This window comes from Engystomops pustulosus, chromosome 9 (genome assembly GCF_040894005.1).
Source record: "Engystomops pustulosus chromosome 9, aEngPut4.maternal, whole genome shotgun sequence".
NCBI lineage: Eukaryota > Metazoa > Chordata > Amphibia > Anura > Leptodactylidae > Engystomops > Engystomops pustulosus.
The window spans coordinates 78,580,022-78,605,397 of NC_092419.1; the positions used below are offsets into that span (position 1 = coordinate 78,580,022).

At 41.9% G+C, this 25,376-nt stretch overlaps 1 protein-coding gene across 3 annotated transcripts in view; it reads left to right on the forward strand.

Moving 5' to 3' along the window:
* LOC140076494 (phosphatidylinositol 3,4,5-trisphosphate 5-phosphatase 2A-like) overlaps nt 1–25,376 on the forward strand; it is an 85,546-nt gene that overhangs the window by 41,278 nt on the left and 18,892 nt on the right. For 2 of the 3 annotated variants that reach the window (XM_072123022.1, XM_072123020.1), the window contains exons 4-18: nt 3,120–3,249; nt 14,428–14,620; nt 14,856–14,943; nt 15,178–15,249; nt 15,871–15,954; nt 16,033–16,111; nt 17,047–17,231; nt 17,407–17,524; nt 17,603–17,699; nt 17,776–17,914; nt 18,696–18,795; nt 20,436–20,521; nt 20,882–20,963; nt 23,616–23,699; nt 23,796–23,894. In XM_072123022.1, the coding sequence (XP_071979123.1) occupies nt 3,120–3,249; nt 14,428–14,620; nt 14,856–14,943; nt 15,178–15,249; nt 15,871–15,954; nt 16,033–16,111; nt 17,047–17,231; nt 17,407–17,524; nt 17,603–17,699; nt 17,776–17,914; nt 18,696–18,795; nt 20,436–20,521; nt 20,882–20,963; nt 23,616–23,699; nt 23,796–23,894 (1,636 nt within the window). The remainder of the gene's footprint in view (nt 1–3,119; nt 3,250–14,427; nt 14,621–14,855; nt 14,944–15,177; nt 15,250–15,870; nt 15,955–16,032; nt 16,112–17,046; nt 17,232–17,406; nt 17,525–17,602; nt 17,700–17,775; nt 17,915–18,695; nt 18,796–20,435; nt 20,522–20,881; nt 20,964–23,615; nt 23,700–23,795; nt 23,895–25,376) is intronic. The other variant, XM_072123023.1, reaches the window with a different exon arrangement.

Here is a 25,376-nt window from a genome sequence, read left to right on the forward strand (position 1 = left end):
TTATAGATTTTTTTATATTTTTCAAAATGGCAAAAAAGTGCCATTTTTGACTTTGGGCGGTAAACTTTTTTTTATTTTTACTATTTTCCAGCCTCCCTAGGGTACTTTAACCCTAGGTTGTCTGATCGATCCTATCATATACTGCCATACTACAGTATGGCAGTATATGGGGATTTTCCTCCTCATTCATTACAATGTGCTATCAGCACATTGTAATGAAGGGGTTAAAACGAAATAGCCTCAGGTCTTCGGAAGACCCGAGGCTACCATGGAGACGGATCGCCGCCCTCCGTCACGGGGAGCGGCGATCCCAGGTAAGATGGCGGCGCCCATGCGCCGCTATCTTTTTGAGGCTGCCGGCAGCTTTGCCGGCAGCCATTGCTGTAATATGCAGCAAAGACTTACCGGCTATGGAGAGGGCTCAGCCCGTGAGCCCGTGAATACACGGCGGGCGGTCGCCAACTGGTTAATAATGCACAAAAAGTCTAAATCATAACAGAAACCCCACATATATAGTATCACCGCGTCCATAACAACCCATAGAATAAAAGCAAATAATTATTTAACCCATACAATAAACCGCGTAAAAAAAAAAGTTAAAAAGTGGCCAAAATTATGATTTTTACCTATTTAATCCCACAAAAAATGTCATAAAAGGTGATCAAAAAACATATGTCCTCCATAAGGATGTTATTGCATAGTACAACATGTCCCGCAGAAAACAAGCCATCAACCAGCTCTGTAGCCAAAAAAGTAAAAATGTTAGATTTTTTTCCCCTTATTATGGTTTTATTTGGCAAATTTAGTAAAACATATTAAAGTATGGTATCGACCCATAGAATAAAGATAACATGATTATTAGGCTAACACCAAAAAAAAAAAGAGTAAAAAATCCAGTACAGAATTTATGCTTTTCTACTCCTGCCCTCAAAACAAGACAGAAAAATTTTATAGCCTATAAAAGGGGCCAGTGAGGAAACTAAAATCCTGGCAGCTGCAGAGCGCTCCTTCCTTTCCGCACCTTGCAGTGCGCCCATAAAACAAGTAACGGCCACATGTGTGGGGGGGTCTCTGTACTCGGGAGAAATCGCATAACAAATTTTTAGATGAGTTTTCTCTTTTTATATTTTGTGTAAATTTTAGGGCTAAATAAACATGTAACCGACAAAATTTGACCATTCTAAATTTCTCCTCCATTTTGATTGAATTACTATGAAGATCTCAAGAGGTTAACAATCTTCCTAAAAGTTGCTTCTAATAGTTTGAGGGGTGCAGATTAGAAAATGGGTTGATGGGTTTTCTAAATGTTAAATATTTATTTCATTCAAAACAGAAATTATCCCCAAAATAGTCAACATTTACCACTAAATCAGCCAACATTTACCACTAAAATGAAGTACAACATGTGAGGAAAAACAATCTCAGAATCGTTTTGATAAGTAACAGTGTTCAAAAGTTATAACCATATAAAGCGACGCAAGTCCGAATACAAAAAATGTGACTGAGCCTTAAGCTACAAAATGGCTGCGTCCTTAAAGGACACCTGTCATCAGGTCTCTGCCACTAGTCCTGTCACCTCTACCTGTTGGAGCAACTCACAAGGATCCCATCCCAGCCTTTATCTAGTTATTTCATACATTAATCATTGTAAAATCATCTATTTTTTATCATGTAAATGAGGCTGGTCACATGGTCAGATGCAGTGATGTCACCCCTGTTACCCCTCCCCTCTCCTCCCCCTGCTCATGTCTGTGTGTAATGTATAGTAAAGCATGGCTAGTGTGTGTGCTGCATCTGCTGACATGCTGCAACCTCCTAATATACAGGTGAGAGACACAGACATCAGATACACATGAATCTGACATGTTCTGCTATAACATGGCTGCATCCTGGAGCTGCTGTACCTGTCCTATACACACACACATGCACACACAGGCTGCAGGGGGCGCCAGCACCAGGAAGCACATCATTATACAGCCTCACATCATTATACAGGCTGTCAGTCATGCACTGGGGGTGTGGCTGTGCCTCCCACTCATGAATAGAGTGGACAGCTTGAATATGCTAATGCTTCATTGGACATTTCACAGGTCATTTGCATACAGCTTTAGGACCTCATTGCTAAGGTTTACAGGCATGTAGAGGGACAATGAAGGGATAGAGGCAATGCTCTCCAATGGCAGTTTATGAAAATATATTTAGTTTAGGGGGTTATTTTGCATGACGGGTTCTCTTTAAAGGGTTAGGTCACCTCCACGCCAAGTGGGTGTGAAGGGGTTGGAAGGCGGTGTAGCCATCAGCATGGAGGTTTTTGTAATTGTACTTATTTTATAAAAACCTTAAATACATGTCATGTCATTATGACACAAAAGGTATGCTAAATGAATAAAACAATTGTAAAATGTGTGACATGTATATTTCAATCACTTCTATGGCACATCCAGGATTATTAACCCCCTCTGGGAAAAGGTTCTCTCCTGAGAAAATAAAATAGGTAGCGGCTGTGCTGCGCAGCTGACACCTGCTGGTAGCTACTGGAATAATGCTGATCCCAGGTGTTTAAACTGTGAAATACCCAAAGTGATGAGAAAAAAATGTGTTCACTTTTATACATTATATAGAGCATTAAATTTGTAAATCCATCACACATTTTGTTGGTGGATAAATAAAAAGTGGTGAAAGGTGAAAGGCGTGGGAAGAAAAAAGGAACTCAAACAAATACAGTTTGGGCATAGATTTTTATGCATGTGCTGGCTCAAAAATTGGAGAACTTTTGCCCACTAAGGTTACGGACTCAATTTTGTTTAAAGCCAATATTTCTAACATATAGAGGCAGTGGTTGTGTGTTTTCTTTTTCAAACCTCTTATATGAATAATGGATGGATTTATTTGCTTAAAAAATGTGTGTGTATCTCTACTCTAAAGTTACGTGAAAATTACGCTTAAAATTGGTACAGTGATCCAAAATATAATTTTTACTAATCTGCGCCTATGATAAGAAAAGGGATTACTGGAATTTTGTGACTAGTGCTAAGTTCCAAACTCTATATTTTCTATAGCTTCTGGTGTTATTCCTTTTTCTTTGTTATCCATTTATCTGTTGTTTCTTCATTGTTCAGTCCATGCAGGGCGTTGAGGTAAAAAAATTTCCCAGTCTTACGGAACTAATCGCAGCCTACCGAGGCAAGGCGAATGGTCTGGTGACTGCCTTACACTACCCTGTTGGTGGGCAAGGAGTGGAGAAAGCTGGTAAGTAATCTAGTGCGAAAAATGAATTGCCATGCTAAGCTTCATACTTGCTTATGACAACATCAAAAACAACAACTTTCAACAAGTAAATAGTATAGTATATTCTGCTATTTCTGTCAATTGAGTAAAGTGGGGTCTAGTGGAATGAGAAGAGAAGTAATGGGTTATCTGCAGGGCCGGCTCCAGGTTTTAGTGGGCCCCTGGGCGACAGAGCCCTAGTGGGCCCCTTTATGGGCCGCCCTCCAGTAGTCACACTGCCCCCCCTGCATACACATTCCTGCCCTCCCCCTGTATACACACTGCCCCCCACTCCTGTATACACACTGCCACCCCTACCCCTGTATACACACTTCTCCCCCCCCCCTGTATACACACTTCCCCCCTCCCCCTGTATACACACTGCCCCCCTCCTCCTGTATACACGGTGCCACCCCCTACCCCTGTATACACACTGCCCCCCTCCTCCTGTATACACGGTGCCACCCCCTACCCCTGTATACACACTGCCACCCTCCCCCTGTATTCTCTTCTCATTCCACTAATGACTGCTTTTCTATACTTTATACTGAAATGATTCTTGGTACCACTGTAGCACAGTGGTCTGCAGGGTGCAGGCTGACACTACAACACTATTATTTCAGGAAATAATCTCACACGATCCTCACACCATCAGCCCGTTACCAACAATACGCTGGGAATTGTGTTTGTTTTTTCTAAAAAATTGTATGAAGGTGTTTGAGGGTCATTAGGAGGTTTGTTTCAGTAAGATGTGCATTCTTGGATACAACTTGTTTTCTCTTTCATGGATTCCATGTTTGTCCATTATCTTTCTAAAAATGTAATTATTATAAGCACTAACCTTATCTGAGACAAGCATAACCTTCAGTTCCTTAGATTTCTCTCTGGGCATCACAGAAAGATCAAATCAAATAATCACAGCACACTACTTCTAAAACATCTGCCATACAATGAAGGCCTTTAAGACTTTTTAATCATCCTGTTTATCAATATATCATACAAAATAAATTTCACAGTCCATAATCCTCTATGCACAATTGTAAAGTTTAATGCCTGGAACACTTTTACTTCCCTTGTCACCTCCCGAGGTAAATTTTCGCTGTCCTCAGAATGGTTACTGTCCTTCGTATGGTTAATTTTTAATCTTCCAACAACAGTGTGACATAATATTAATGATTTCTCATGATGATTTAAAACTCTTATTCCAAGAAATTCAAAAAATATTCAACCTTGATTTTACTTATCTCCCACCATTTCTGTCCAGTAGTTTTTCACTTTCTCACCCATGTCAGAATCTGCACTATAATATTCAAAATGCAGCATAAACGGTTCAAATGGTTAAAGTCCGGGTGCCCTCTCATCATTATCCTACCCACCCACATCCAAACAATCTCCAGATTGTTGCCCTTCACCCGTTGGAGGGAATCTGTTCTGTGTATCCTCCACTTCCCATTGTGGCAGGAAACAATCCCCTTTGAATGGATCTAGACCTGAACCACAGTGGGCTACCTGCTTATCAGTGACTAGCTGAACCTGATGGAGCAGTGTAACTATATCATATTATATCCAAGCAGCCAGTGTACATCTAAAAGCTGACATATTTTGTTTTATACCAGGGTGTCAAACACAAAACCACGGGCAGAATCTGTGCCCTCTCTCCATGCCTCTATGCTGCCCTCTAAAGGTTACTGGGGAGCAATGTGACTTGAGCTTTCTGGTAACCTCAGGGTACAAGGTTTATATACACTTTTATTTAGCCCCTGAACATTCACTAGTATGTGACACATAGAAAGAGAGATAAGACAGATCAGAGATTAGAGATGAGATGTTAATAATGGTGAATTAGAGTATGAGTTATTTTGTTATCCTGAGTATATTTAAGAATCTTTTCTTCATGGGAATACCCCTTTATAAAATTATATTTAAGGCAACTACGAGGAAGATGTGGCCCCTGGTGAAAATAAGTTTGACACCCCTCCTCCAGAGTCCCTAGAGTCCCTCCAACCGCAATGCTAGAGGCTTCAGAATCTTTCACTTTTCACACATTTCATTTGTTTTGACCTTCACATTAAAGTGAAAATTATGCCCCCCCCCATTAATCTGCACATAAAATCCCAAATAACAAGGAATGTTAGAAATATTTGCGTATTTGTTATTTCAATCTTTCATTGAGATAAATAGTCAGAACTTTTACTCAATGAAAAGTTGTAGCAATTACATCCTAAATTTTACTTTAGTAAAGAAACTAAAAGTTTATACACTTGGACTTTCTGCCATTCTTCACTGAAAAATCTCTCAAACTCTGTCAGGTGGGATGATGACTGTCAAGAATAGATATTTTCTTTGTTGTCTTGGATGTGTGATTAGGGTCATTGGGAGTCATTTATCAGGACATTTGTGCAAGTCTTTTTATGGGTAATCCGGGTTTTAGACTTTAAGTCTGTGAGGTTTTTATGACTTTTTATTAAAAAGTTGAACAAGGGGCGTGTCCGGATGCAGACCAGGACAGACGTCTGAGACAGGAGCTCCGTCCACCCGGGCTGTTTTACGCTTAAATAGGCACTTACCGTGACCCTGAATCGCCGCCATATGGGGAACCGCCGCCGTGGCAAGGCACCGGGAGCCTCGCCGGACCGCTCCGGCACTCCATCTCCCCGCACGCTGGACGAATTTGTGGTCCGGGAGACACGCGCCGGACCCAAGATGGCGCTGGGCGCAGAGGCCCCGATACACGCGGGCACAGAGGATCCGCCTCCACCTGTCACAGCGGCTCTGCACCCCGGTGAGCAGAGGGAGAAGCGAGGAGCAGCCAGAGACAGCAGAGGGCAGTGGGAGAACGGCCCTCCTAAGGTACACTCACCTGCCCAGAGCTCCTTATCCCTACCTGAGGGGGGTCATACAGGGGAGCTGCCCCTGCTTATTGACCTAGCCACACCAGCAGGAGCTACATGCCTGCAGCCAAGCCTTAGTCACCAGGCTTTATCATCTGCCCCTACTGCAGCTTCCCCTCTCCCACAGAGGCCACAATACTACCATACACAGAGTCCCTCTAATAGGGAATTGGAAGATATGGATTATGCTAATACACCCCCTGCCTTAAGACCCCAACTGGGTCCCGGAGATTGGTCTCCAGAATCGCATCAATCTTCACTATCAGGCCCACAGCATCATCCGCTTGCAGAATGGTGGTCTCATGTGCATCAGTTACCCACTAAAAAGGATTTTCAGGCGCTGATACTTGAAGTTAAGGACACATGCAGGTCGGCTATAGCTGAAATGCGACAAGACCTAACAGCAATAGCTAACAGGGTGGACCAACTAGAAGATTACCATGCTTCCTCTAGAAGAGTAGTGAACACTCTCCACTCCCGCCTCTTAGAGCAATCAGAGAAAATTCAAGATCTACAGTCGCATGTGGAAGACCTTGATAATCGAGGTCGCAGAAACAACATCAGAGTCAGGGGAGTTCCGGAAGCACAGAATGTCGAAAATGTCCCAGAGGTACTCAATCTCCTGTTTTCATCCCTTGCTGCGAAGGAACCCAGAAGATACTATCAAAATGGATAGAGCACACGAGCACTTAAGCCAAAGCCACTTTCTGGATGCCCCAGAGACATTATTTGTTGCATTACAGATTTCCCTCTGAAAGAGGAGATCATGGCTAAAGCACGAAACAGGCCACATATTGATTTTAAAGGTGCGCAGGTCCAGTTATTCCAAGACCTCTCGTGGGTCACTTTGCAGCGTAGGAGAACATTACGCCCCCTGCTGGAGACACTGCGGAAAGCTGATATATCCTATAGATGGGGATTTCCTTTTAGCCTGACGGCCCGTAAGGATGGCAGAACAGCCGTATTACGCTCTCCAGCGGATTTGACTGACTTTTGCACTACCTTGGACCTGCAGATTCCAGTTATCCCAGAATGGAGATTGCCCTCACTGGATCCGCCATTATCACTGACCTGGCAACGTAACACTAATAGAAAACAGCGCAGAAGATCCCCGGAGTCGTCTGGATCCCCCTCGACCTCCACACGCTCACGCACTGCTCCGAAAGGACCAAGAAGTTAAAGGAAGAGGGGTGGCACGGCCTGCAGGAACTCCAGTGACTTGGGTTTTTTTTTTTCTTTCTTTGTTTTTTCAGGTGGTGGCTCCTTGTCACCTACGGTATCCCTTCCAAGTTTAAGATGCTAGCCCGTGGTGGTCGGTATTGTTTTGGAGTTGAGTCGAGGTTTTGATGTCCGACACGTTTCCCATAATTGGGTTTGTTTGCCTCCTTCTGTGTTGGCCCCGCATTCGGGATCATAACACGAATGGATGCATCACCCACACCTTGGACCTTTTGGGGGACTTTTATGTTCCTACAAGATGCCCAAGGCTTAAAACCACTTCTGTTTTTGTTAGGTTTGAAATTTGTACTGTAATTCTTTTTTTGAATGTTCATAAGGTTGACGTCACTATAAGCGTTCATAAGTGTTATATGATACCATCTGAGCATGGGAATCAACCTGGCACTCTTCACATCATGTCATGTTCATATATAAGGCTTGCACTTAGCTATGTCTTACATCATAACTAATGGTGAAGATTATTACTTTAAATGTTAAGAGGCTGAACTCTAATACTAAACGTCAGTTGTTGCTGCAGGAGCTGAAGCGACTTAAACCAGATGTAGCATTTTTGCAAGAAACTCATTTTACGGCATCTGGTTCGTTCAGATTTGCCAGAAGGGGTTACCCTCAGAGCTTTCAGGCCAATGCAGCAACAAAGACAATGAGGGTGGCTATATTAATAGCCCGGTCCTGTCCTTTTCAAGTACTAGATACTTATACAGATCCTGAGGGGAGGTTCATTATTCTGAAGGGGACCTTTGGGGGACGCCAGCTGGTCTTATGCAATGTATACTCTCCGAATTCTGGGCAGCTAGGATTTTTATCAAATGTCCTGTCACGTTTAGCTCAATATCGACCAACACCACTGTTAATAGGAGGAGACTTTAATGTTATATTCTCTGAGATCCGGGACCGTATGTCCATACAAGGTGTCCCTCCATCGCAACAACAGTGTAGACTCTCATCGGGCTTCAGGAAATTGATACGTAGACACGATCTTTTCGACCTATGGCGGGTAGACAATCCCACAGCCCGGGGATATTCATACTATTCACCCCCACATAAGACACACACACGTATAGATTTTTTCTTGGGAGATATCTCGATACTCCGCAGTTTACACCTTGCCGATATAGGCCTAATATCCTGGTCAGATCATGCACCGGTCACGGCTGAATTGTCGTTCCTAAACCCCCCTCCTCGACCTCTCCACTGGAGACTCAATGAGACCCTCCTATCCCACAATGTTACCAAAGAAGCATTACGCACTTCCTTACTACAATACTTTGCTGATAACTCCCCATCAGCCCCATCACTGCCTATCTTATGGAAAGCACATAAAGTAGTTTACTGTGGATATGCTATATCCCAGGGCGCTTATAAAAAGAAAGCAGTAGAGGCGGTGCGACAACAATGTGTACGGGAGCTTAGGACATTGGAAAATAAGTTGGTTGCCCGCCCATCGCTCACAACCTTGCAAAAAGTCTTAGCCACCCGGGCCCAATTAAGAGAGATAGATCTAGTGGGAGCAGAAAAGCTGCTACGCTACTCCCGCCAGCGTTTCTATGAATACGGTAACAGGGCCCATACCCTACAAGCCCGCCAACTCCAGGATAGGGCAGAGGCAACTAACCCGCATAGCCTCAGGGATAATACGGGTACTGCCCACTATAAACCTGAGAAGATAGCACAAATATTTGAAACTTATTATCATGATCTGTATAATCTTCCTACTCGTCCCTCCTCAGGTTCCCAGGCCCGAAAGGAGTCTTTGGAGCAATACCTTAGTGAATGTAACTTCCCTAAATTGTCCTCCACCGCTCTAGGATTACTGAACCAAGAGATTACGGAGGAGGAAATACGGGAAGTAATTAAGGCCCTTCCAAATGGAAAATCACAGGATCCTGACGGCTTGCCATATGCCTATTTTAAAACGTATACGAACTATTTAATGCTTTTATGACAGGCACTCCAATCCCTGAGGCTATGTTGCGATCTTTTATTACGGTAATCAGGAAAAGATCCCCTAGATTGTACCAGCTATCGCCCTATATCCCTATTGAACTCCGATCTGAAGATCTTTACTAAAATATTGGCGAACAGATTAGGGGAGTGGCTCCCGCACCTTATACACAAAGATCAGGTAGGATTTATGCGATTCAGGCAGGCGGGGGATAATATACACCTACAAACACAAAACTAAGCCATTTTTAGCCGAAAGTATACAAAAATCTTTATTTCATTTCATTAAAAAATTACATCTTCCACAAAAGGAAAAAAGGGGGGGAGTGGGGGATACAAGCAGATGGTGAGGATGTCACACAGGGATAGGCGGGGGATAATACACGGCGAATAGCTGATTTACTTGAGGTTATTAGAAAAACAGATGAGAGTGCTCTCCTTTTAAGCTTAGACGCTGAAAAGACGTTCGATCGCCTGGACTGGGGGTTTATGATGGCGACTCTACGGCACTTTGGTATGAAGGGGCCGTTCTTACAGGCTCTACAGGGACTTTACTCCATTCCTAGTGCAGCACTACGTCTTCCCCATGCTAACTCCTTGTTCTTTGCAATCCGTAACGGAACTAGGCAGGGATGCCCACTCTCCCCCCTGCTATACGCATTGAGTATAGAGCCGTTGGCAGCATACATTCGCTCATCAGTTGATGTGACCGGGATACGAGTGAGGGATAAGCAATTTAAGATCTCTCTTTTCGCTGATGATGTACTTTTGACACTTACAAATCCTATAATAAGTCTCCCAAATCTCCACAAATTATTGGATAAATACAGCCACTTCTCAGGATATAAGATCAATAATAATAAAACGGAAGCCCTTCCCATAAATATTTCCTCAGGGGAGCTAAGCGCCCTTAAGAGCTCTTTTAAATATACATGGCAGACAGAATCATTGAAGTATTTGGGGATCAGGATAACTTGTACATATAAGACCCTATATGCAGCAAACTTTCCTCCAATGATTAAGGAAATTCAGGACCTAATTAAGTGGCAGCCTCTACATATTTCCTTGTTGGGTCGTATAGCGGCAGTGAAGATGTCTATTTTGCCAAAATTGCTATATTTGTTCGAAACTCTTCCGGTGGCGGTCCCGATGGCGGTCCTGGGTAGACTGCAATCAATGTGTTTGGGGTTTGTATGGGGAGGTAGGAGTCACAGGATATCCAAAGCGGTACTGACGGCAGGAACTACTAGTGGAGGATTAGCCCTCCCTGATATTAAGCTTTACTACCTGGCGACTCATCTCCGTCATATCACCTCATGGTCCACAATGCATGCATATAATAGATGGACAGAGCTGGAGAAACTTTGGCTAGCCCCGCTACACCCGGCCACGCTAATTTGGGGTCCCCCTCCTGTCAGCACAGTATCCTCTTTGTTAGGTCCTATGCAATTTACCCGAGATATCTGGTTTAGATGTAGGGTACGTTTCCAATTAGCTCCTCTGCAATCCTTACTTACCCCAATTCTTTTTACATCACACCTTCCAGATAGCCTCACTAGTAGCTATAGACCCTGGGTTCAGGCAGGTACATTTCAAATTCGAACTTTATTAAACCCCCTTACACGTAAGATACTCACTCTTAGGGAATTGGTGGATAAATATTCATGCCTGGCGGGGGCGGACTTCACCTATCATCAGATCAAGCATTTTATCTCATCTCTGCTGAGAGCGGAAACCCCACCTAGACCCAAACCCTTTGAGTTGATATGTTCAGAAGGTCCTTCTACCAAGGGCTTGATCTCCAGTCTGTACTCCCTTCTTAATGAACGTACTAATGTATCACACCCATACATGAGTAAGTGGGAATCGTGGTTGGGTAAACAACTCACCCCTGAACAATGGCAGAACGTCTGGGCACGGTCACGCCAATCATCTGCACCCTGTATAAAGAGAACCAACTCAAAATCTTACTAAATTGGTATCGTACTCCCCAGCTCCTACACAAATTCTATCCATCTGTTCCTAATAAATGTTGGAGATGTGGAGGACCTGATGCTACATTGTTCCATATTTTCTGGAGTTGCCCTGCCTTGCTACATTTTTGGCTGGAGGTTAGGTCCCTTGTTGGGGGGATCCTTAATGTGCAAGTCCCACTGGACCCCGAAATTTATATACTGAATCTATACCCTAGTTCTCTCAGGGGTCCGAGTGCCAGGTTGTTCCTACACATAATAACAGCAGCGAAGTGCTTGATTTCTCTGAATTGGAGACGCCCTACTTCTCCATCCTTACTGGATTTGTATGCACGTCTTAGGGACCTCCGATCAATGGAATATATTACGTCATACCACAGATAAGTTTGAGAAGACCTGGACTCAATGGGACGTATATAACGCTAGATTGATTTCCTAAATGTTAGGAGTGATTATATTATTCAAGATGTTATCACATTTACGCTGTACCATAAGGAATGCTTTATTTATGTGACGATTGTTACTTTGTTCCCTTTCCTTTTTCCTTATTTGTTCCTCTTGTTTCTCTTATTGTTTATTGACATTTTGCAAATTTAAGATTTAATAGTATTTTTAATACTTTTGTATGCTTCTTGCGAATCAGCATATATATGATTGTTCTTTTCTTTATGAAAAATATACAAAAATAAAGAGTTGATTAAAAAAAAAAAAGTTGAACAAAAGTCACAAACTCTTCTGCAACCTCATCTCAGGTTTTTCCTTCGTCTCATTAAGCCGGGAGTTTATTTGCAACTTTTTAACCCCGATTTACCAAAATTGCCCCATTTTTATACGTCCACATCTTGATATTAAAGATAGATCAGGAGCAACACTGAAAAATTCTTCCGTGTCTTACTTTGCTAGGCGAGTTGAAAAGTCACAAATTTTTGGCACAAATATACAAATGGGTCAAATAAAGTCGCAAGTATAAAAGAAAAAAAGAGAAAAGCCTAAGATAAATGACCCCCATTGTCTTGTTGTAAGGTGAACCTGTGACCTAGTCTGACATCTAGAGCACTCCTGATCAGGTTTTCATTAAGAAAATCTCTTAACATTTCTCTAATCAGCTTTCCTTTAACCCTGATCAGTCTCCCTGGCCAGGCCACTGAAAACATAACCCCACACAACCCTGCTTCACCGTAATGATCATGATCACAGCGTGATTCCTTATGACAAAAGTTCAGCCTTGGTTTTATCAGTGCTGAGAATTTAAATGCTTTTGTCCAAACTCCTGTTTTTCATGGACATCAGGGACATTTACTCATAGATACTTGACTGTGGCAATCCTTTCATATTTGTTATCTATGCAGGGGAGCACCATGCATGAGGAAAGTTGAGCCTCTTGCTTCAGGCAGCACCACCTGCAGCGAGATGTGGGGGGGGGGGGCAGTTATCTGGCGCTTAAAAATAATGGGGGAAATATATTGATCTGTCTATGGCAGAATTTTGCTATGATTTGCATTAAAAAACTGTCTTTACCACATTTATAAAGAGTTTTAGACAGTTTTCTGGCACTCCTACGCCTAGTGCGCCAAAAAGGTCTGTGCACCTTAAATACTGCTGAACCAACAGGACGTTGTCCTAATTTTCTGGTGTAAGGTAAACAAACTAATAGTAAGTGCAAAATATGACTAGACAGTCTTAAACTACAACAGATTTATCATCCAGCACCAGACACTTATAGGAATCTTGTGCAGAATAAGACTCTCTAGTCTAACCTTAGGACAATTTTTATAAATCTGCCCCAATGTCTCTACCCATCTAATGTCAGCATGGGTGTGGGACACCAATATATTGCTACCGTATTGGTCAGTGGGGTGCCATTTTATATCTCCCCTCAGACAGCCCTCTTTCCTTCTAGAGACACCTTTAATATTTTGCTAATGAGCTAATGAGCATTGGGGGTGTTACCAGAGCCCTTTAGCAATGCAGATTCACAGGCTGTTACAATGAGTAGAACATATCTCAAACAACCTCCTGCTTTCCATCTCCTCCCTCTGCCTGTGTAGAAACACCCTTGGAGCACAAGTTCACTAAAGTAATTATAAAAGTAAATTTTAGGAAAGAGGCCATGAATAACAAATATAAGAAGATTACCATAGTCACGGTGCATTGATCTATAAGTAAGTGTCCCTGGTTTATCTTGATGGATTTTAATGGTAGATTTCCCTTAGAATGGATGGAAATAAGCATCTCCTAGTTGTCATGAAACGTGTCAAGGCTTGGGGTTAGTGAACCCCCTGGACCACCGCGGACGATGACACAAGCCGACAGCTGCGGCGTGGTACCATCAGGTCATTCCACAGGCGTGACTTGTCTGCGGTGGCAGCCAGGGTCGAGGTACAGAATCAGCAGGCAATCTCATGGTGGGTGCAGGCAGATGGACAAGGTAGGCGGCAATGAATCAAGGTCATGGACGGAGCAAGAGGTCAGGGCTGGCAGCGGAGGAGCGAAGTCAAGAACAGGTCCAGGATCACAACAGGAAATCAGAACACAAGCAGGAGGCACAGGGAACAGCTTTCTCATCGGCAATAGCACAAAGATCCGGCAGGGGCTGCTGGGAGAAGCTGGCTAAAATGGAATTCTGGGAAGTGGCCAGCTCCAATCAGCGGTGTGCTGGCCCTTTAAATATGCAGTGCTGGCGCGTGCACCCTGAGGAGCGGGGACACGCCATTGACCAGCCAGGATGGGAGCAGGAATGCGGAAAGCTAAGTGAGGTTCGGGGGGAGAGGAGACCGCCGGCACCACGGCACCCATGACAAAGCGCAGATTGAGTGCTACAGTAATGGTTGACACAGTGGAAGTGTTTCTTCTCTTCACACCTTTTTCTTTTGAGTTCCGCCAGAGTGATCATTGTGTTCTTGGGTGATGATTTTAACATAAGGCCTCAACATAGCAAGATATTAAAAAGTGAAAGTTACAGGGAAAAAGAGGGTTAAAATGAATGGGCAATGTATATAATACATGTATGTATTGTATCCTTTAAAGAAGAGAACCTCTGCAATTGCTCTCCATCCTGATAACCGATGTGGACAGGTCTATTCAGGCAAGTAATTGTCTTCTTTACTTTATAGGGAACTCTGGTTGCAAATGTTCATGCTGGAAAGACACATGCACCGATTCAAGATTTAGTCCTTCCCAGGGTGATGGGTCACATAGAGCCAGCAACATGACCTTACAAGACAGTCAGCAGAGTACAAGGAGACAAGATCAGGGCCAATGTGCCCTGATGGCAGAATTAGAAAAAGAATGCAAGAATATTGACAGGTTGGTAACATTACAACAGAAAGCAAATGATGGATGTGATACAGAGACGGCCCTTTTTCACATACTTTTATAATTCACATTAATATGGACATAACAATAGTTTTCGATTGGAAGAAACTTTAGCTTGACTTTTTCAATAACTTTAGTTTGCTACATCTTTGTAAAGAGTTTGAAATGAAATTCATTTTTACTCACTGATCTGCATTATTATAATATTTTGTAACTGTATTTTTAGTGCAATTAAAGACACATGGCAGAGTTTGAAGACACTTGCACAAGTCTTTGGACACACATCCATAGTATTACTTCCTAAGGATGACCAGGTCTGTATAGGTTCAAAATACATTAAAGGGGTTTTCTACCGAATAATTTCATGACATGTCAATAGGACTTCAATCCCACAAAACAGTGCATGAAGTACGCAATACGTGCATTAATATTTAAGTAATATAAGGGGTGTATTTAACAGGAGTTTTAGACATGCTTATGTTTGAGTGTCAAATTCTGAGGCTTCAACAAATATGCACTCAGTCAGGATTTCCTCTTTTCCATCTTAGGTGTCTATGCTTGACAGTCTCTTATGCAGTATTTCCAGTGTTCTGCAGTTAATTTCTACTCTGGAAAACATGGTGAGTTTTGTATAAGGTATTGGGAAAACAAAATCCAAGGTAAAAAATAGATATGTACTGCATACATGTTAGGTGGACAGTCTGACTATCTTCTTTAATTATTGGTGTACCCTGTTGACTCCTGGTTCTTGGCTTTTCAGTGAAGATGTGTAGCATCTTTATTTAAAGGAAACCTACCACCACAGATCTACCTATTAAGATAGATCCAGTGGCAGGTTCCTCTAATGTAGAGTAGTATAGCCATTTTTAGGGCTAATTCGTTTGTGGCCCAGAACTTTTATACATTTTAATTCCCCTAATAAGCAAATTTTCTAAAGAGTCTACTGTGGTGTGGAGTAGCCGGAGCTGCCCCAGTAGCCTTTTGGATTCCACCTACCAATGCATCTTCAGCGCAACTCCTGGTAGCTGCGCACACTCGTCTGCGAAGCCGGGTTCTGCGCATTAGCAGTAGCTACGGCCTGCTCTCTGCTTATGCGCAGAACCCGGCTTCCCAGATCAGGAAATCCTCCAAACACACAGAGCAAGTTTCTTGGATCAAACTCTCTGGTGGGAAACTGCCTTTAGAGTATATGATGTAACACTACAATTCCAGTTTATGCTTTTTTTTGCTGCTTTTTACAGGCAAAACAGACATGCAATGAGTTTGTTTTTGGTTCCTCGACTACCTCAACCACACAGACGTGCAGAGCAAAAGAATCTAAGCTTGTAAGTAAGAGGATAAGGGTATATTATTGATGTGGCTGACACTAATGGTTATACTGACATACAATATATTTCTTATAGATTAAAGAAAGTGACCAGGCACGGCCCCAAATAACTGCCCCTCAAAGCCTGTCATTATACGTCGGAACCTGGAACATGGGTAAACATAATTGGCTATGCTTTGCAACCACACTTTTTATTAGTTACATTCTTATCTTTGACCTTTTAGACAGGGAAATAATTAACAAGAAGAGATAATATTATTTTATCAATACTTTTTTGTGTTGAAGAATGCTAACTCTTTGCTATGATATTCACTATGAAATCACTTTGATCACCTTAGGAACATTCAGCCACTTAAAGGGAACCTGTCCACATACAAATGCAGTTTGGGTAATATAGAGCAGGAGGAGCTGAGCATATATAATGTCTCGGCACAGTCACGGTGTCTGGATCTATGATTTAATGCCCTTAGTTTATCATGCTTGATTGTGATGGTAGATTTCTGTTAACCACCAGTTACATATAAAAATATAAGCTCTACATAGTTCTATTTTACATCAGCTCCAAAATATGGATACACAAAAGAGGCTCATCCCACATCCCACATCATACCACATCATACCACATCAAGAACAGTTCACCAGAAAGGTGTGAAGACGTGAAGCAATAACAGCAGAAGATAATGTACAGTCTACGTTAATCTTGTACCAGTAAATAGAGAATGAGCTCACAAAAGCCGGTGTAGTCATTCTGCACCCGACGCTTGTTTTGTCTTTTGTGCGGGGCAGAATGAGGGAAAGGGATTGTAGGTCATCGCTAAGGGCACCTCCCTGCTGCTCAACTTCCAGGGCGCCACACCCGCACTAAAAAATATTTACGGTTTACTCGTTGTCTGTATCCTCCTGTATGAGAAGCATGGCACAGAGGAAGAGAGCTTCAGGAGCAAGGCTGTGCCATGTGCTCAAGTGAGCTTTCATAAAATACTACATATAATATATTAAGGTTTTTAAAACCTATGCTTTTTGTCTTGGTTTTTCTTCTATGTTAATGACAATTTATAAATAAAGTTGAATTAATACTTTGACCCTGCAGGTGGTTCATCTCCTCCTTGTTCTCTTCCTTCTTGGCTGTCTGCAAAAAAAGTGGAAGGGAACCCAGACAGCCCTTCATATGACCTTTATATGATTGGAACCCAGGAAAATTCACAAGGGGACAGGGAATGGGCAGAATTCCTTAGAACTTCCTTGATATTGCTAACAATGAAACAATATAAGTTGGTAAGTTCTAATTAAAAAAAAGATGTATACCCATGCTGATTATATTTTTAATGAAATGTAAACTAAAAAGTTCTATTCAGTTAAGTAGTTACTGGCATGGTGATAAGTTAGATGCATTCAGATAATTTGCATTGGACACCTTCAAGTGGTCTGACTAACTTCTTTATATACCAAGGTCTGTGTGCACTCCATAGGGGGGATAAAACTTGTGTTACTGGTAAAAGAAGAATATGAATATCTCATCTCTCACGTGCAGACATCAACTGTGAGAACAGGAATTAGCAACAGCTTAGGTATAACTCAACATAGCATAATATGAGCCTACAGTACACCAAATATTAATAAAATCGAAGATATGTTAAATGTTTCAGGTATTAGAGGAGCAGTTGGTGTCTCCTTCAATTTCAACCAGGTGTCATTCGGTTTTGTTACTTGTCATCTTGTCTCTGGATATGAGAAAGTTCAAAAGTGAGTAGATCAATTGTTGTATGTGTGTAGAGTTGCCCTCTCAACTTTCTAGCGTCCTTAAAATTAAATGTTACAGGAGGAACCAGAGTTTTGGAGAAATCCTACGAGGTCTAGCACTCGGAGATGAAAGTTTACGAAGCTTCCAGATGCCTCTGAGACTCAGATACCTGTTTTGGTCTGGTGACTTGAACTATAAGCTAGACATGCCTGTTCAGGTATATGGATATAGATATATTTGTGTTTATGTAGATCTGTTGTATGAGTTTAAGACATTATGTTGCTGATGCCCCAAACTTACATGCTTGTTCTTTTGTCTAGGGGATGTCTTTGTTCTACCTGTGTCTGGGAACGGACAGATTCTTCTAAAGAAAGACTTTATAAAAGTATTTAAATGAGCAAGTAAAGTGCTCCGACCTATGTCCCTTGGAGCGCATCTTGGCTCCAGAAAATGTATGCACGACCCCTCTGTATTCATTGCAGCCAAGTCCTGTCGATTGTGACGTCAGCGAATCAGCGGGTGGTATCAGGTTGCAGAGACGAGAGGCGCTCTGGTGAAGAAGGCCAGAGCTCCTCCAGCTCATTTGAAGATTTTTATAAAGTCTTTTTAAGAGAATCTGTCCATTCCTGGAGATAGAAATACAAGGACACCCCTAGACAAAAGAACAAGCATGTAAGTTTGGGACATCTACTATTACTACTCAGAGAACCCCCTTTAAAAAACACCCACCAACAGATTTATTATCTGATGGTGGATGTCATTTATAGGGGATTCTCTGAGTAGTGATAGGGAATCCCACAGATCAGATGTACAGACCTGTTTCGGGTATATAGGCAGAAGCATAAAGCATGGATCTAGAAGCACAGCTCTGTTCTCTGAATATATTAATATATATTTATGAGATAATATTGTAGTGCACCACACGCCATTCATTTAGTCTACATCAGTTTTACACCGTTGTACACATGTGTGTTGTGTTATTTGTCCCCTACATGTAGGATGTACTACAATGTATCTATAGTGGCCAGCACCAGCTGTTGCTTCCTGTGGATCAACTAAACCAGGAACGTGAGAAGAAGAAAATTTTCTTAGGATTCAGTAAGATGTTTAACATTTTATTTCTTTCCTTCAGATGCCAATACAACTACTTGACTTGTTGGTGCAAGCAAATTCATTCCTACCCCCTGCCCTTCTTTTCCCCACTATTTTCTTTACTCTCCTTCTCTATCTTCCCTCTCTTTATCCCCTTGCTCTGTTCTAGATATTTTTATGAATGTTTACACTTGTTTCTGCTGTCTGCTCTTAAGCCCCTCTAGGACAATGATTCTCACAAGTAGTACACCCACATCCATGTTTAGCAGTTTTTAATTTTTTTTTAGCATTACAACTATTGTTATTTCATACCTACTCTACTCTGCCTTATCTTATCCATTTTGTACACATATATAATTGAAGTAGTGCCAGCCATGCTTTCTGTGTGCTAAGGTTACTTGCACCATCTTTAAAGCAAATATAAATTAGATAACAGGGCATGATGTAGGGCATACATTTATTAATATATTAACCTCACACGCTGTACTATTACTATTGCATCCAACATCAGCCAGCAACACTTGTTGTTGGTGCTGGCACCATGCACACCGCCATTTTGGATTCATTCATCCCCCCAAAACCCACCGTGAGGTCATTGGGGGACAATGAGCAGTTGCTATGACAGCTTGTAATCAGTATATGGTAGAAGCGATCAGACCCCCATGGGTTAAAGTATCCTGGGGGGGTCTAAAAATAGTCAAAAATTAAAGAGTTCAAAAAAAATAATAAAAACCTAAACGTTTAATTCATCACCCTTTCTCTGTAACTGACATAAAAATAAATGAACAAAAAAAAGTCATAAACATGTCCCGATCTATAAAAATATAGAACTGGCAGTGAACCCCGTCCGGACCACCACTCTTTCACCATTTTGGAACTCATAAAATTTTTTTTTTAAAAGTGATCAAAAGATCTTACAGAATGCAAAATGGTAGCAATGAAAATGTCATCATGAGATAATACCTAAAATTTGTTATCCCCATGATTGTACCATCCCAAGGAGTAAAGAGGAGGTGTGATGCTGGTGCACATTCTTCATTAATCTGGTGTCCCTTGCACTGCTCCAGCAGAGTGCACCAACTTTTTTTGGTGTACCTTTAACATATTGGGGCTCATTTACTAAGGGTCCAAATGGCGCACTTTCGTCGGGTTTCCCGAATATTTCCGATTTGCGCCGAATTGCCCCGAGATTTTGGCGCACGCGATTGGATTGTGTCGCACCGGCGCCGAATGGGGGGGTGGCGTGGCCGTCAGACAACCCGACGGATTCGGAAAAACCGCAGAATTTAAAAAAGAATTTGTGTAGTGAGATCAGCACTTACATGCACCGGGATGAAGAAGGTGAACTCCGGCGGACCTCAGCGCAGCAGCGACACCTGCTGAATATCGGACGTACGGACCTTAGTGAATCCTGGCAGACCCGAATCAGCGTCGGACAACGTGGAGCGGGATCGCGACTGGACCAGGTAAGTCGCAGTAATAATGTTCTTGTACAAGCAGTTTACATGTTCTTTTCAGTGCAAAGACAGACAGAAAACTGGCGCAAACACTTAAATAAATGTGGCCTAAAGATCTTATTACAATTGCACAGAATAGTCCTATCTGACATCTTCTTCTTTCTATTAAACCTTATATTATTTTTACAGAGGAGCATCCGATTACATTTCCACCAACCTGTCGCTATGAAAGAGGATCTCGTACGTACGATTTGCAGAAAGCCAGAACTACAGGAGTGAGAATAATTTACTGAATTTCTATAAGTTCATCCTGGTACTTCATTATTCTCATCCATCTGTTATCCATATGTGAATCACAAAGGAGAAATTGTTCTTTACAGTTAGTGTAAGAAGGAAGATTAAAAAGAAAACTGGGTGCAGGAGGGGTAACAGAGAAAGCACATCATGGGCAGATCACAAAATATATTAAGACTTTTTTTTTTAAACTTTGTGAAATTGGCACAGAGGCCACCACCACAGCATATATGAATAGATTTTCTCACACATCCCTTTATTGACAAATTCACAAACTTGACCAAATCAGTTGTATATGGTCTTCTTTTTGCTGTAATGTTTACTGTGTCCTTCTAACCCAGACTCGAATATTTGCACCATCGTGGAGTGACCGTATCCTTTGGACATCCTATCCAGACACTGATGTTAAATGTACCTCATATGGTATGTACATGTTGTATTTCTTGGGATCACACATTTTTGATTACTCTGCCTTAAAAGGGTTTTCTGGGCCAAAAATATTAGGGACTTATCCTAGAAATCATTATTATCAAACTGGAAGCAGCATGATAGCACCTGACAACACCATTGTTGAATTGGAGTTCATCTGCAGTAACCTGGTCTGACCACTAGATTGAGAGTGGAGTTGTCTGCTTCCTGTTCCATTCCATTTACATTCCCAGTATTTTTCTCAGTTGGCCTTTTTATCTGCCATGCATGTTTAAAGTAACATGTTATTACTTTACTCACCCTCTCCTTTTGGATGAGGGGTTTTATGGCATTTGTGTGTTACTATTTATCTATGGACTAGGTTTATAGATACATACATTTGGTGACCCACCTTTTACTCTCCTATAATGTATTCACTTATATACCTTAAACGTGTTTATTACCTAGATATATATATATATATATATATTATATATTTATCTGAATATAATTTTTTCTTTGCTTGTATACAACTTTATTCATATTATACTGCATCATCTTAGGGTACTGTACAATGTGGGGAATTCAAAATTACCCCCCACTGACGCTCTGGCCTAGATCTGAGCAGGGTGGACCTGTTTATATTTTGGTATAGTCTATAGCAGTGGTGGCGAACCTATGGCACGGGTGCCAGAGGTGGCACTCAGAGCCCTCTCAGTGGGCACTCAGGCTGTTGCCCCATGGCAGAGTTCGCCAGACAGGGATCCTCCTGCAGTCCCAGGACTTGCCATGCTTAGTATTATTTTAAAGTGGAGCATTCTGGTCCATTTGAGACTGCAGGAAGAGAGAGGAGGTGTGGACAGGGTCAGGTTATCATTGGAGCTCCTTCTGTGTGACCCCTGAATCTTTCTGTTGAGGTGGATGTCAAGGGACACTCCAATGACAATCCAAATTTTCTCTCCTTCTGGTGCCCTCAGGCCTAATGAAAGCTGTGGTATAGCACAGAGCAAGTAGATTGCAATAAGTAACTGCTTGAATTGCTGTGTTGGCACTTAAATATAATAATATAATATATTTAAAAAAATATGCAGGTTTTGGGTTGCAGTTTGGGCACTCGACCTCTAAAAGGTTCGCCATCATTGGTCTATAGTATCCCCTGCCCACCCCTCGCCCTGTTCTCCACCCCAACAAAAAAGCGCCAGAACTGGTGGGACTAGAAAGATTTTGCATGCCTTGCCTGCCAGTAGGAGAGATTTACCTTCTACGACAGTTATTTAGTGGAGAAGGCATACACATCTTCCCATCTTCTCCATTTTGAGCATGTAAGGAAGTGTGCATAGGGGACTTTTGCTGAAATCTCCGCTAGGTCAGACCTGGTATAAACAGGTCCAACCTGGCAAGGAGATCCCTTCCTGATCTAATAGGAGACCAGATCCAAGTAGTGAAGCACAGCCGGATGGAATTTTAAGACTGGAATTTACAACGCCAGTATTAATAAATTTCCCCCTTTGACTTTGAAGTACGATTATTTTTGGGTTTTTGCATTTTAATATAAGTGCAGTGTAGCATTTGTATACGTTAAGTATTTTTAATCAGTATTTCAAAGAAAGTATTTTTTTCAGTGTAGGTTAGCTGCCTTAAACTGGCCTACATGTACAACACATTTATTAGGAGTTTTAAAGTAAATGTATTGCCACAATCAAGGAGTGTAAACCAAACACACTTACATGTTGGTGTGTGCCCCCTTTGGCAGAATCAGCTCTTATTTTAGCTTTCTATGTTTAAAGAAAAGTAGACTTTAAAAAGTATGCAAATGAGCCTCTGAGCTCCATAGCTGTTAATTAAGCCTGGACCCCCTCCACCTCTTTTGCATAATTTAGACCCCTTTTCTTAAGAAAAATGGGCATAAAAAGCTAAAAGAAGAGCGGATCCTGCCTGAGGGGGCACACAGCTGCATGTAAGTGTGCTCGGTTAACAATCCATGATCCTGATGGTAGAGTTTCTCACCTCTTGCAGAGGGATAGGGCATAGTGTGAAAGAGTTAACAATTAGAAGGGGGAATGGCAGAATACAGTGTTCACCAGAATTGTTCAGGAATGTTGTCACAATGGGGGTCATTTACTAAGGGCCCGATTCGCGACGTGTTACCCGAATATTTCCGATTTGCGCCGATTTTCCCTGTATTGCCTCGGGTTTTTGGCGCACACGATCGGATTGTGGCGCATCGGCATGCACGCGACGGAAATTGGGGGGCGTGGCCGAACGAAAACCTGACGGATTCGGAGAAACCACCGCATTTAAAAAAAAAAAAAAAGTGTCGCTGGACACGCACTTACCTTCACCAAGTATAGGATCGTTCACTCCGGCAGGCCTCGGCGCACTGCAGCAGCGACACCTAGTGGATGTCGGAGGAACTGCCTTAGTGAATCGCTGGAAGACCCAAATCCACCGCAAAGAACGCGCCGCTGGTTCGCGAATGGACCGGGTAAGTAAATCTGCCCCAATGTATGCAAACTAATGTAAGCTAACTATAAGGTGGTATAAACCAAATTTATCAGCCAAAAATCAGTCACCTAGCAAAATTTTTTTATTTTAGTTTTTCTAGTCAAAACCTGCACTGTCTCTGCTTGATCACTAGCAAGCTTTAATGTTTTTTTGGTCTTGCAGGTTGTACAGATGACATTGTGACCAGTGATCATTCTCCTGTGTTTTCTACATTTGAGGTCGGGCTTCATTCTATATGTCAGAGAGGTAGAATACAAAGTATATTATTGTATAAAGAAGTTTCTTCTCAGGATGAAAAATAGCCACTCTGTTCATCGCTGCTTTTCACGTTTCCTTCACTAGACTGCAGTTATAACCTAAAGTTCTTGAGTATTGAAGCCATTATTAAAACTCAAAGCCGGTCCAAAGCATACATTGAGTTCCGATCCTTGTGCCTGAAAGGTAAAGTATTCCATTATACAGAAATTTTCCAGGTTCTTTTTATGTAAGCTCGACCATGTAGTCCACAAATATGCCACTCTTAAATAGCAGATGAATCACAAGTCTTCAGACTGTTCTTTAGACTTTGTTTCCCTTATACAAAGCTCTGTATACTACCCTCCAGATACTCAAGAAACAGAGGCGTAACTAGCAAAGGCTGGGCCCCATAGCAAAATTCTGAATGGGGCCCCCTTCATCTTCTCTGTGTTGTTTCGCTTTAATTTATATACACATTTCATACACATATATTCATACACTCACATATGTATGCACTTTTATACATACTCTTATTTATATACACATATAAACAATCATACACACATGTACACACTTCCATACAGTAAACACACGCAGGTACAGACTGCTATATACACACACACACACACTGCTATATACACACGCACACACACACTGCTATATACACACACATTGCTATATACACACTGCTATATACACACACGCACACACTGCTATATACACACACACACTGCTATATACACACACACATGCACAAACTGCTATATACACACACACATGCACAAACTGCTATATACACACACACTGCTATATACACACACACTGCTATATACACACACACTGCTATATACACACACACACTGCTATATATATACACACATGCACACACTGCTATATATACACACACACATGCACACACTGCTACACACACACACACACACACATGCACACACTGCTATACACACACACATGCACACACTGCTATATACACACACACATGCACACACTGCTATATATATACACACACACACATGCACACACTGCTATATACACACACATGCACACACTGCTATATACACACACACACATGCACACACTGCTATATACACACACATGCACACACTGCTATATATACACACACTGCTATATACACACACATGCACACACTGCTATATATACACACATGCACACACTGCTATATATACACACATGCACACACTGCTATATACACACACATGCACACACTGCTATATACACACACATGCACACACTGCTATATACACACACATGCACACACTGCTATATACACACACATGCACACACTGCTATATACACACACATGCACACACTGCTATATACACACACATGCACACACTGCTATATACACACACATGCACACACACATGCACACACACATGTATACACACACACTGCTATATACACACACACATGCACACACTGCTATATACACACAAACTGCTATATACACACACACATGCACACACTGCTATATATACACACACTGCTATATACACACACACATGCACACACTGCTATATACACACACATGCACACACTGCTATATACACACACACTGCTATATACACACACACACACATGCTATATACACACACACATGCACACACTGCTATATACACACACACTGCTATATACACACTGCTATAT